At 36.7% G+C, this 12253-nt stretch overlaps 1 protein-coding gene and 4 long non-coding RNA genes across 6 annotated transcripts; 2 read left to right on the plus strand and 3 right to left on the minus strand.

The window, feature by feature from the left end:
* The first annotated feature begins 9 nt into the window (after positions 1 to 9).
* ccnc (cyclin C) lies at positions 10 to 3341 on the plus strand. Its single transcript, XM_077745079.1, has 12 exons — positions 10 to 177; positions 461 to 567; positions 648 to 732; positions 795 to 864; positions 924 to 975; positions 1049 to 1104; positions 2275 to 2310; positions 2378 to 2469; positions 2547 to 2614; positions 2683 to 2762; positions 2889 to 3007; positions 3096 to 3341. The coding sequence occupies exons 1-12, from the start codon at positions 146 to 148 to the stop codon at positions 3148 to 3150; spliced, it is 852 nt and encodes a 283-aa protein (XP_077601205.1). The 5' UTR covers positions 10 to 145; the 3' UTR covers positions 3151 to 3341.
* On the minus strand, positions 2121 to 2996 carry LOC144215895 (uncharacterized). The gene is made up of 2 exons (XR_013330525.1): positions 2836 to 2996; positions 2121 to 2745 (listed from the first exon to the last, which is right to left on the minus strand). It is a non-coding gene; the product is annotated as an uncharacterized LOC144215895 (long non-coding RNA).
* Positions 3076 to 5248, minus strand: LOC144215889 (uncharacterized). Its single transcript, XR_013330523.1, has 3 exons — positions 5033 to 5248; positions 3497 to 3591; positions 3076 to 3153 (listed from the first exon to the last, which is right to left on the minus strand). It is a non-coding gene; the product is annotated as an uncharacterized LOC144215889 (long non-coding RNA).
* A 1009-nt stretch (positions 5249 to 6257) lies between these two features.
* Positions 6258 to 9208, plus strand: LOC144193327 (uncharacterized). 2 transcript variants are annotated; one of them, XR_013325726.1, is made up of 6 exons: positions 6258 to 6459; positions 6639 to 6731; positions 7994 to 8292; positions 8649 to 8743; positions 8819 to 8964; positions 9041 to 9208. It is a non-coding gene; the product is annotated as an uncharacterized LOC144193327 (long non-coding RNA). The 2 variants fall into 2 exon arrangements; XR_013325727.1 differs by lacking the exons at positions 6258 to 6459; positions 6639 to 6731; positions 7994 to 8292 and adding an exon at positions 8299 to 8498.
* Positions 9209 to 10090: 882 nt separating this feature from the next.
* On the minus strand, positions 10091 to 11850 carry LOC144187424 (uncharacterized). The gene is made up of 3 exons (XR_013324860.1): positions 11799 to 11850; positions 10305 to 10373; positions 10091 to 10218 (listed from the first exon to the last, which is right to left on the minus strand). It is a non-coding gene; the product is annotated as an uncharacterized LOC144187424 (long non-coding RNA).
* Positions 11851 to 12253: the final 403 nt, after the last annotated feature.

A 12253-nucleotide genomic window follows, 5' to 3' on the forward strand; every position in this document is an offset into this window, starting at 1 on the left:
CCTTCAAGTGGAACCGTTAAATATTCTCCTCGTTCCCTTGTTTCTACCCGGCAAGATTCTCCCGTTGCACATCTGACTGTTGCATTTTGTCACCAGAAAAACATCGTCCATTTGAGGTGTCCTCTTCTACCTCATCTCGTCTGCAATGGCTGGAAACTTTTGGCAAAGTTCTCACTAGTAAGTTTGCAACAATGTGATGGAATCGAAATTATTTTGTTGCCCGATCCGCCGTCTTTTTTCTTTAGCATTGGCCTACTATTTGTTTGCCCCGCCCCCTATTTTCATTATTACCGTCGTTTTTGTGGTATCCGAGTATCTAAAAAACTACGCATCATTGGCAGAAATCAACGAATCCATTATAACTGGGCTTACTGGCATTTAATAATCATAATTACTAGACGGTTTGAACGCCCATCGCCGTCAATGGCACTGAAATATTGATCTTTTTCTCCCCCTCAAGTCTGCAGTGGGTGCTGGACAAGCAGGACCTGACCAAAGAACGCCAGAAAGACCTAAAACTGCTCTCAGAAGAGGAATACTGGAAGCTGCAGATCTTTTTTGCAAATGGTATTCATCACAAGTTATTAAGATTTGATACTTTGATGTGATCTCTGGTCTAAAACCATTTGTGTGGTCTTTTTTTGTAGTCATTCAGGCTTTGGGAGAACATTTGAAACTGAGGCAACAGGTCATCGCCACAGCGACCGTCTACTTCAAACGCTTCTATGCAAGGTGAACTTTGGCCTGATTGTCAGTTATCATCTATGTGTGTTATTGACAAATGGTATTTTCAGATATTCTCTCAAAAGCATCGACCCTGTTCTAATGGCGCCGACTTGTGTTTTCTTGGCGTCAAAAGTGGAGGTAGGTGTACACATTTTTTTGATGACTTATCATGAGATTGACTGTGTATTTTGTCCTAGGAATTCGGGGTGGTTTCCAACACCAGGCTAATTTCTGCTGCAACATCCGTGTGTAAGTCACCACATGTCTTCCTCGAATTAGGCTCATGCTTAATGAGATATTCTGCAATTGCTTCTCCAACTAGTGAAAACAAGATTCTCCTACGCCTTCCCAAAGGAGTTCCCGTACAGGATGAATCACGTAAGTCGTCACACATTGGCGCCATTGCATGGCCGCCATCCGCACAAATAACATCAAACAGCACATTTGGATTGGATTGGATAACTTTATTCATCCCGTATTTGGGAAATGTCGTTGTCACAGTAGCATATATACACATACATACATGTTTACACATACATTTATACATACACTTATATACATACACATACGTTTACACATACATATATATATATACATATACACATGCACATACATTTGCACATGCATGCGCGTGTATGCACATGCATGCACAGGCTTGCACATGCATGCACATGCATGCACATGCATGCACATGCATGCACATGCATGCACATGCATGCACATGCATGCACATGCATGCACATGCATGCACATGCATGCACATGCATGCACATGCATGCACATGCATGCACATGCATGCACATGCATGCACATGCATGCACATGCATGCACATGCATGCACATGCATGCACATCCATGCACATGCATGCACATGCATGCACATGCATGCACATGCATGCACATGCATGCACATGCATGCACATGCATGCACATGCATGCACATGCATGCACATGCATGCACATGCATGCACATGCATGCACATGCATGCACATGCATGCACATGAATTCACATGCATGCACATACATTTGCACATGCATGCACATGCATGCACATGCATGCACATGTATGCACATGCATGCACATGTATGCACATTCATTCGCATGCATGCACATGCATGCACAGGCATGCACATGCATGCACAGGCATGCACAGGCATGCACAGGCATGCACAGGCATGCACAGGCATGCACAGGCATGCACAGGCATGCACAGGCATGCTCATGCATGCTCATGCATGCACAGGCATGCACAGGCATGCACATGCATGCACAGGCATGCTTATGCATGCACAGGCATGCACCGGCATGCTTATGTATGCTTATGCATGCACAGGCATGCACAGGCATGCACAGGCATGCACAGGCATGCACAGGCATATACATATACATGCATTTACATGTGTGTATATGTATGTATACATATGGACATGTATGTGTACTGGTATATAAATTTCACACAAGTTATGCAAACTTAGATTTATTAAACAATCACATTTTTATTTTTAGTTTTTTTTTGTCCAGCTCATGGTTGACATTCTCTTTCCAGATTCTCGAGTGTGAATTCTACTTGCTGGAATTAATGGTGAGTTAGTTAAATATTCAACTGGTTTGTCCAAAGTTTTAACATACTTTGCGTTTTCTCCTTATAGGATTGCTGCCTGATTGTGTACCATCCATATCGCCCGCTACTACAATACGTGCAGGACATGGGTCAAGAAGACATGCTGCTGCCATTGGCCTGGTTGGTGGTTCATCCTTCACGAGCCATCCATCGACGTTCCGTTCCTGTCCTCATTTGTGGCTTTTGTTGTCCTCCAGGCGCATTGTCAACGACACATATAGAACCGACCTTTGTCTGCTCTACCCTCCCTTCATGATCGCTTTAGGTATGTTTTGCACCTCGTCACCCACCCCTGGGCCACATTAACCTTGTTGTTCTTCTCCCTGGCAACAGCATGCCTGCACGTGGCCTGCGTGGTGCAGCAAAAGGATGCCAGGCAATGGTTTGCTGAGCTATCTGTAGACATGGACAAGGTAGGGAAACATTTACATTAACACACAGGGAGGCAGGAGGGAGGCAGGGGATAGTGTGGGACCAAACTCTCACCTAACTTTGGTGTAGGCATGATGCTTGAATGTCTTCTTTGTGACCATTGTCAGATTTTGGAGATCATCCGCGTCATCCTCAAGCTGTACGACCAGTGGAAAAACTTTGACGACCGCAAGGAGATCGCCGCCGTGCTCAACAAGATGCCCAAACCGAAACCTCCACCTAACAGGTATTGTATATCATCATAAGACAAGTTACAGAGAGGAAAATAGAAGTCCAGGCTTACCTTATCTTCTTCTTTTTTTCACCTCCCACAGTGAGAATGATCAGAGCTCCAACGGCAACCAGAGCAACTCGTACAGCCAATCATAGATGCTGAGGGAAGATCCAAAACAGCAAGCGCTTAGAACGCCACATGACTTAACTTAAACGCAAGTGTTAACGCTAATGACTCAGGGCGTGTCGTTCTATTCACTTGGATTTGTATATATATTGTGAAAATTCCACTTTTTTTCCTTCTTCTTTGTACATTTACACGTGGATTAAAAGGAAATATCATTGCATCATGCAGCAAGGTGTAATTTTTAATAAGGGCTAGTTTTGCCTTACTATAGTATAAATGGTTATATATTTTTTAGCAAAATAGCCTTACAATACATTGTCTTTTTTAACAAATAACAGTCTTACAATAGACGGTCATTTTTTTAGGTTCACTCACCTGACTTTGTTGGTATTTGGTTGTTTTCTTCATGTATGTCCTACGGCTGACTGGCGACCTGTTTCTGGTGTCTACTGCCTTGAGCCGGACGTCAGCTGAGAAAAGCAGAAGATTGATTGAGATATGGTATGTTTATTTTTTTTAACTATAATAGCCCTACTATAGGTGGTCAATTTAATTTTAAATAGCCTTACTATACACGGTCATTTTAAGAGAGAAAAAGCCTTACTATACTATGTCGTTTTTTAAGCCTTACTATACTGTCGTTTTTTAAGCCTAATTTTACTATGTAGTTTTTAAGCCTTACTATACTATGTCATTTTTAAGTCTAAATGTACTATGTAGTTGTTTAAGATAAAACCTTACTATACAATGTCATTTTTAAGCCTTACTATACTGTGTCATTTTTAAGCCTAATTTTACTATGTCGTTTTTAAGCCTTACTATACTATGTCATTTTTAAGTCTAATTATACTATGTAGTTGTTTAAGATAAAACCTTACTATACTATGTCATTTTTAAGCCTTACTATACTATGTCATTTTTAAGTCTAATTATACGATCTATTTGTTAAAGATAAAACCTTACTATACAATGTCATTTTTAAGCCTTACTATACTATGTCATTTTTAAGCCTAATTTTACTATGTTTTATTTTTAAGCCTTACTATACCAAGTCATTTCTTACCCAAAAAAGTCTAACAATATATGTCATTATTTATAAAGAAAAAAGCCTAACCATACTAATAGTTGTAACAGACAAAATAATAAATCCCACTGATTATTTTTGGAAGCCTGTGGCCCAGTGAATAAGTCATTTGCCTCCCACCACTTTGGACCAGGGTTCAAATCCTGCTTGGTAATCTTACCTAACTTTTCCCCATTTGAAGTTAAGTATAAATCACTAAGTATGACCTGGGAGTGAAAAGAGACAAAACTATGAGTACTACAAATTTCCCTTATAGGTTGGTGGCCCAGTGGATAAGTCATCAGTTTGCCAACTCTTTGGTCTCTGGTTCAATTCCCAGTGCCAGCAAAGATTTTCCCACAATTGTTCAGGTAAAAGTATAAGTATTAATGTTTAAGTGTCTAACTTGAGTGTTTAACCCCATTTCTTTGGATAAAAGTATAAGTACTACTGCATCCTCTTACAGGTTGGTGGCCCAGTGGCTAAGTCATCAGTCTGCCACCGGTGTGGTCCTGGGTTCAATTCCCAAGGCCGGCAAAGATTTTCCAAATATTCAGTTAAAAGAATAAGTTAAAATGCCTAAGTGTTTAACTTAATAAGTCTTCAATGGTGGATGAAGTATTTGGTCCAAAAAATGACTTAAGTGTTTAACCCCATTTCCTTGGATAAAATGTTTCAACTTTTAACGTTTCTGCCGAAGGCAGTTCGGAATATAACCTTTTACATACACACACACACTGACTAATGCACGTTATTATGAAAACAATTTCTATTTTGTGTTTTTCTATGTTTAATAGGCGTGGTCATGGTTAGAGTTCAAATAGTCGATGATAATATTCCAAACCTACCTAAAAGTTGTTTTTCCACTTCCCAGGAAAATTTCAATGGTCCACCCGCTGCAAAAAATGCGGCAACCTTTGTGCAGGAGTTCCTCTAGTGTATCATAATTTTCTACTGTACATCCCACTTCTGTGATTTTGGGGGAGGAACATTGTGGCCCTTTTTTTTTTGCTTTTGTATTACTGTTTTGTACTAAATTATAAACAAGTTGTGGCTCCACATAAGGAAAGTCTAAAGCCAGTTCAGCCGGAAATCTAATTTCCTTCATTGGATTTGAACACACACACTTTGGAATTTGAGTAATAACGTAATATATTTTATGTTTTGATATCCTGTTAAGTGGGATTTATCTTCAGGTTATCGTAGTGTTATCTCGGGTTGATTGTTGTCTCCCAGGGAGAGCTTCATTTTCAGGACAGCAAATTAAGGAAGACGCTAAATCCATGTTTTTCTTGGAGGGATTCCATTGGAGCAAATGAGAAATGTGTGTTTACTTTTTGGACAAAGAGGATGAGGATAAACAGGGGGTGTTTGGAAGGAGGGGGGCATGCATTCATTCATTTGTAATGTTCTGTTGATTCATTCATGAAAAATAACATTGAGTTGTTTGGGAAACTAGAATGTGTATGTGTAAATGTAGTATAATTCATACCCTATATGGTTTTGCATCAATTTTCAACAATTGTAATCAGTTGTCTAGACGGTAGTGTTGTTAATTTAAAAAAGACAAGAAGAAAAATACAGTAAGTGTTTTAGAATGATGTCTTGTTATGTCTCTTTTCCTTTAAATACAAAAAATACATTAATAAACACTATCATTTCTATAAAATAGTCAACATGCAACCAAGTTGTATTTTTATGATGATACAATCATGAATTATTTTAATTTTTAACATTCTAAGCTTGATTGAGTATGCATTTCAAAACTTTAACAATGATATCAATAGAAATTTGATTTTTTTTTATTCAAAGCTATTTACTCTGCAGCTTTACAATGGACATCTCAAATGAAATGAATTCCTTTGCCACATATTTTCCAAACAGCCAATAAGTGGTATTTTAACAATGTATTTTTCAAGTATGAAAGCCCTATCAACACGTATTTACAGCCGCGCCCCCGCCACGCCCACTGACTAACGCATGTTATTATGAAAACAATGTATTTTTTTTTCAGTATTAAAATCCAACCAAGGAGCCACGCCCCCAGCCCCCCACATACACACACATTGACTAATGCACGTTATGAAGAAAACAATTTCTATTTTGTGTTTGTCTATGTTTAATAGGCGTGGCCGAGGTTAGAGTTCAAATAGTCGATGTCATACGGCAAAATGGCGATTGTGACTGCACGGGCGTGTACTGCAGAGCTGCTCAGAGCTGACGATTTGACGAAGAATGGCTGACAAACTTCTGACAAGACGTTGCTGCACATGTTGTATGTCGTCGTTTGGGGATTTCGAAGCCCCGGTTCTCATCTTAAGAGTGATCGTTGACGGTAGCATGCTCCGTTAGCGTGATGCAGCCATGACGGCAAAATGTTTGCAAACAAATTGGCTGCATTGCGTTACCGATCGCTCTTTCTTTTTAAACTAATCATTCCTTTGTGTGTTTCAGTCCCTCAACGAGCACCGCCGACTACTGGGAAACATCAAGAATGTGGCCGAAACGACCAGAAAGGATCAACTGGTCGACGCCATAACAAAGGGGGTATTTTTTGAATAGTTCCGATTTTCTCCGTTTAATATTTAAACTTCAGCTTTCAGCATTCAAGGATTTGCGCAATTGGCTCGTTTTTCATCATGATACATTCAAATTTTGAATGAAATCACTAACTAACTTTGCGTTTTTTAACAGCAAAAATCTGTGGATAAGTCATCCACACAAATGCATTAGTCGATGCGAAAGGAATTAACAGTAATCCCTCGATTATCGCGGTTAATGAAAAACCGCAAAGTAGGGTCAACCCAATTGAATTTAATTACAAAAATACTATAGTGGCAAGTGGGGTAGCTTCCGCTTGAGTTTCAATGTGGCTTTTCACATTTTTCTGATTTCAAAAAAGTAATATGCCATGTAGTGGCACTAGGCACTTAAATAAATAATATAATTTTAGCCCCTTAACTTTCTTAAATACCTCAGGGTTAAACAGTAATCCCTCGATTATCGTGGTTAATGTAGAACAGACATGGCTGCTATAAAGGAAAAATTTGAAGTAGGGTCATCCCTATTGAATTTAATTTAAACAAAATACTATAGTGGCAAGTGGAGTAGCTTTTCACATTTTTCTGAATTTAAAAAAGTAATCTTCCATGTAGTGGCACTGTGCACTTTAAATTATATAATTTTAGCCCCTAACTTTCTTAAAGACCAAGGCTAAACGGTAATCCCTCAATTATCATGGTTAATGTAGACCAGACATGTTGCGGTAAAGGAAATATTTAAAGTAGGTTAATCCCTATTGAATTTCATTTTTAAAATAAATACTATAGTGGCAAGAAGAGAAGTAGCTTTCACTTGCCAGTTTCAATGTGGCTTTTCACATTTTTCTGAATTTAAATAAATAATCTGCCCCATTAACTTAAAGACCTCAGGCCTTAGATCTTTTAACTTTTAGTTTTAAATGTGGTTTTGACAAAATATAAGTGAGACATTTATTCAACCATAGTGCAGCGGTCATTTTTGACTTATTTAAACGTATGGTAAAATAACTTTTCTTTTTAGGATATTTATTTTTTAAGAATGAATAGATTTGAAATGATTGACTGAAAAACTCGAGGCAAAAGTAGTAGGCCCCAAATGTTATATTTTTATTTTTCAAGATAAAAGATTTCCCCAATTCTGGTAAAACCTTCCTTGCGAATGTATTTTTAAAAAATGCACAGATTGATTCTGGTGTAACATCCAGCACTGATCTATGCATTTTTTCAAGATAAAAGTTGAGACCTTGCAAATCTTTTTTTTGTTTCCAGAATTCCACCCAAGTCAAGATGGACTACACCACTCCCCCTGATTCTGGTAAAACCTCACTTGCAAATGGTTGAGTAAAAAATATATTTGCAAGATCTTGCCTTTTATTTTGAAAAAAATGTGTAGATTAATTCTGGTGTAACATCCAGTGCTGATCTATGCATTTTTTTCAAGATAAAAGGTAAGACCTTGTGAATATATTTTTTACTCAACCATTTGCAAGTGAGGTTTTACCTGAATTGGGAGAATTCCACCCAGGAGGCTACAGCACTCTTCAAAATAAAATATCTCCCTGATTCTGGTAAAACCTTGTGAATGGTTAAGTAAAAAAATTGCAAGTTCTTGCCTTTTATTTTGAAAAAAAATGCATAGATTGGTGTTGGTGTAATAGCCAGCACTGATCTATGCATTTTTCAAAATAAAAGGTAAGGCCTTGTGAATATATTTTTTACTTAACAATTTGCAAGTGAGGTTTTACCTGAATTGGGAGAATTCCACCAAAGTCAGGTAAAAATATTTGCAAGGTCTTGCCTTTTATTTTGAAAAAATGCATAGATTGGTGTTGGTGTAATAGCCAGCACTGATATATGCATTTTTCAAAATAAAAGTTCATACTTTGTCCTAAACTTGATATATTGACCCCTTCTTGTTTTACAGAATTCCACCATTGAACAGATAGGCTCACACGCCTTAATTTTTTTTCTCCGCTGGATGGTCAACGTGAACCAGTCTGACATTTTTCAAAATAAAAGGTAAGCCCTTCTCATTGGTTTTTTAACTAACTTTGTGCCTTAACCCTTTTTTTTGTTTTCCAGAATTTCCACCAGGGGGTGGAGAAGATTCGATTTTTTACGATGCTGGACCAACAACGGGAACCAATCTACAAACTTTTTCAAAATAAAAGCTGGAGCTTTTATTTTCTGGATTTCCTGCTGGTGACAAGAGGAACTACTTCAATTTTTCAAAATAAAAGGTGAGCCCTTCTCATTGTTTTTTGAACTAACTGTGTACTAACCCCCCTTTTTCAATTTTCGAATCTTCTCCACCAGAGGGTGGAGAAGATTCGATTTTTTACGATGCTGGACCATCGACGGGAACCAATCTACAAACTTTTTCAAAATAAAAGCTGGAGCTTTTATTTCCTGTTTTTCCTGCTGGTGACTGGAGGAATTGCTTCATTTTACTCAAGTTTTTCAAAATAAAAGCTTTTAAATGTATGCATGTGTTTTGTCTTTAAAAAAATGCAAGTCATAATCAAAGTTAAAATATTTTATTTACAAGTAAACATTTTAAATTTGGAAAAAACACTTAGAAAAATTAAATAAAAAAAACACTTAGAAAAAAAAAAAAGGAAAATAAACACTTAGAAAAAAAAAAGAACAAAAAAAAGGAAAATAAACACTTAGAAAAAAAAATGAACAAAAAAAAGGAAAATAAACACTTAGAAAAAAAATGAACAAAAAAAAGGAAAATAAACACTTAGAAAAAAAAATGAACAAAAACAGAATATTTTTTTACTAGCTGGGGGAAAAACACTTAGTCAAAAAATTTAGGGGAACAATTAGAAAAAAAGAATGAACAGAATAAAAAAAATTGAACAAAAAAGCTGGGAGAATATCCAAAAATCAGGGGAATATATATTCAGCAAATATTTTCTTTAAAAGCTGGAGGCATAAATATTTTAAAAAAAGGTTGGAGAAATAAACATTTAGAATTTTTTTTTTAAAAAGCTGGAGAAATATATTTTTTTAAAACCAAGGGGAATTTAACTTTTTTTTAATAGAGCAAGAAATAAACCATATTTTAAAAGAAAGTTGGAGCAGTTAACACTTAGAATATTTTTTTTAAAAAGCTGGAGAAATACTATATTTAAGATTTTTTTTTTTTTTAAAAACCAAGGGGAGTAAACACTTGGAAGAAAGAATAAACACTAGTCTTGTAGTTTGGAAATTGACTTAAGAAATATCTACTTAGATGAAGTTTCTAATCTTTAATAATATCCTTGTGGACTTTACCTATAGAAGAGGTCACAACACCAACTGATGTTCAGTGAAACCTCACCATAAAGATCAGATATCACATCATGGAGTTCCACAAGATTATAATATTTAAAGCTTTTATTTAGTTTGGATGAAGACTTGGATACTTTGCAATAAACAAATACGTTAACCTTTGAGAAGCCTGCCAGTCATCTCTGAAGTGCAGATAAGTCACAAGTGACATGGACCTGATGACAAAGAAGAAGACAAAACTTAATATAGAGAATTAAAATTCACCAAAAAGGCTTAATGTTTTCTTTTGAATTAATTTTACCTTGAGCTGGACCAATCTCCTCTCCTTTAACCTCAAGGGCGTGTGTTCTGGAAGAGCTGCATCCGGATGCTAAAAAGAGAGAACTTGATTTAAGCAAACTAGTTGGGAGTTGCAAAACTATTATTGCAAGATGGAGAAATCTCACAACAAACTTAATAATATACAATCAAGATAATGAATGAAAATAAGTTAGTGAGTGCTACGGGCTATTCTTTTCCCTTTCTCAGACAAGGCGATTAAATATACACAGTAGTGTTAACGGTTAGGACAGTGCTTCTCAATTATTTTCTGTTAGGACCCTCCTAGCAAGGGGAAAAACTATTCGCGTGACTATAAATAAAATCATTTTATAAAATTGTTATAAGTACAATATTTTATCCTTATTAACATTAAAGAAAAGGAAAAAAAGAAAGAAATAGTCAAACAAACAAAGAATAACTATTAAATCTTGTTTTAAGTCTGCAACAGAAAAGATTTTAAGTGCATCAATGCCTGGAATAAAAAATAAATGAGAGCGCCACGGCCAGCTACTGTAGTGGATGCGAAATTACACTTTATACTAGTACGGCCAAATAAAACCCTGTTCCCCAGGGGGCCCCCAGGGGGGCGCGCCCCACTATTTGAGAAGCACTGGGTTAGGAGAAAGTTGAAAACTATTTTTTTATCAATACATTTTTAGTGTGAAATCAGAACAATTACAAATTGGAACTGGGTGTTTAGAACTTGTGCTGAAATCTATCTTTACATACAACATTAGTTGTACCACTGGATGTAATTTAGGAGAGAGCATCTACCCATCAAACTAACTATACTCATGTTGATAAATCTGACAAAAAAAATTTAGTGATATACGATCAAGGTAATAAATGAAAATAAGTTAGTGCGCCGTGTTGTGCTTTTCTTTTCCCTTTATCAGACAAGGTGATTAAATATACACAGTAGCAATAACAGTTAGAAGAAAGTTGACTAAACTATTTTGCATCAATAATGTTTAGTGTGAAATCAGAACAATTACAAATTGAGGCGTTTAGTACAGATAAGGCGATTAAATACACACAGTAGCGATAACAGTTATAAGAAAGTTGACATAACTATTTTGCATCAATAATGTTAAGTGTGAAATCTGTTTACATACAACACAAGTCGTCCCACTGAATGTCATCTACCCATCAAACTAACTATACTTACGTTGACATCGCGACTTTGTTTGATTAGATTAAAAGTATTTCCACACGACGGAATAATGGACAGAAAACGGACAATACGATTAAAGCCAAATGAAAAGTGTAGTCGTGTCACTAATGCTAAAATAGCTGTTAAGATGCGGCACACACCTGGAGAGGAAAAGGATCTCAAACTTCAATTGTCGACGGTGTGTTGAAGCTGGCATTAAAGTAACAGATTAACCGGCGTTTTGGGCACAATCGATTCCTAATAAATCTCACGATGGCGTGATAAAACGCAATTATGACCGTGAAACGCAAGAAAACTTACCTCGTTCGGATGCAAGTGTCTCGACAGCCGGAAGAGAAATGGCTTCCTGAAAGAATGAGGTACCGCGCATGTGCCAAATTTAACAGCTGGTTGGCCTACGCACAACAGCTGTTATTTTTTTGTTGCAGCCAACAACTACTGCCCTCCTGTGGCGTGGCGAAATTTTGCAATTACCACGCTCATACAGTAAAGTGAGGATTTTGCTGCTCATCTATGGAATTCACCTATACATCAATAAAAATACCAATCAAAAATACTTACATCTAAAACTCCCTGATAACCAAAGCTTTATCAAATCAATTTTTCCTATGCAGGAAAGAAAAACAAGTTATCTGGTGGTGGTTTAGATATAATTCATTAAAAAAGAAACCCAACAATAACTCTGTGTTCTTTTTTTTTTACATAATGATCAAGGATTTTTATTATCGTAGACTCTTTCATTAGTTTCAGGTTCA

This window comes from Stigmatopora nigra, chromosome 2 (genome assembly GCF_051989575.1).
Source record: "Stigmatopora nigra isolate UIUO_SnigA chromosome 2, RoL_Snig_1.1, whole genome shotgun sequence".
Lineage (NCBI taxonomy): Eukaryota > Metazoa > Chordata > Actinopteri > Syngnathiformes > Syngnathidae > Stigmatopora > Stigmatopora nigra.

Bases quoted from the DNA above. Each gene is read 5' to 3' on its own strand.
- ccnc (XM_077745079.1), top strand. From the start codon at position 146: ATGGCTGGAAACTTTTGGCAAAGTTCTCACTA. The intron at 568-647 runs GTATTCATCACA...CTTTTTTTGTAG, and splicing joins GCAGATCTTTTTTGCAAATG to TCATTCAGGCTTTGGGAGAA. The intron at 2,763-2,888 runs GTAGGGAAACAT...GACCATTGTCAG, and splicing joins TATCTGTAGACATGGACAAG to ATTTTGGAGATCATCCGCGT.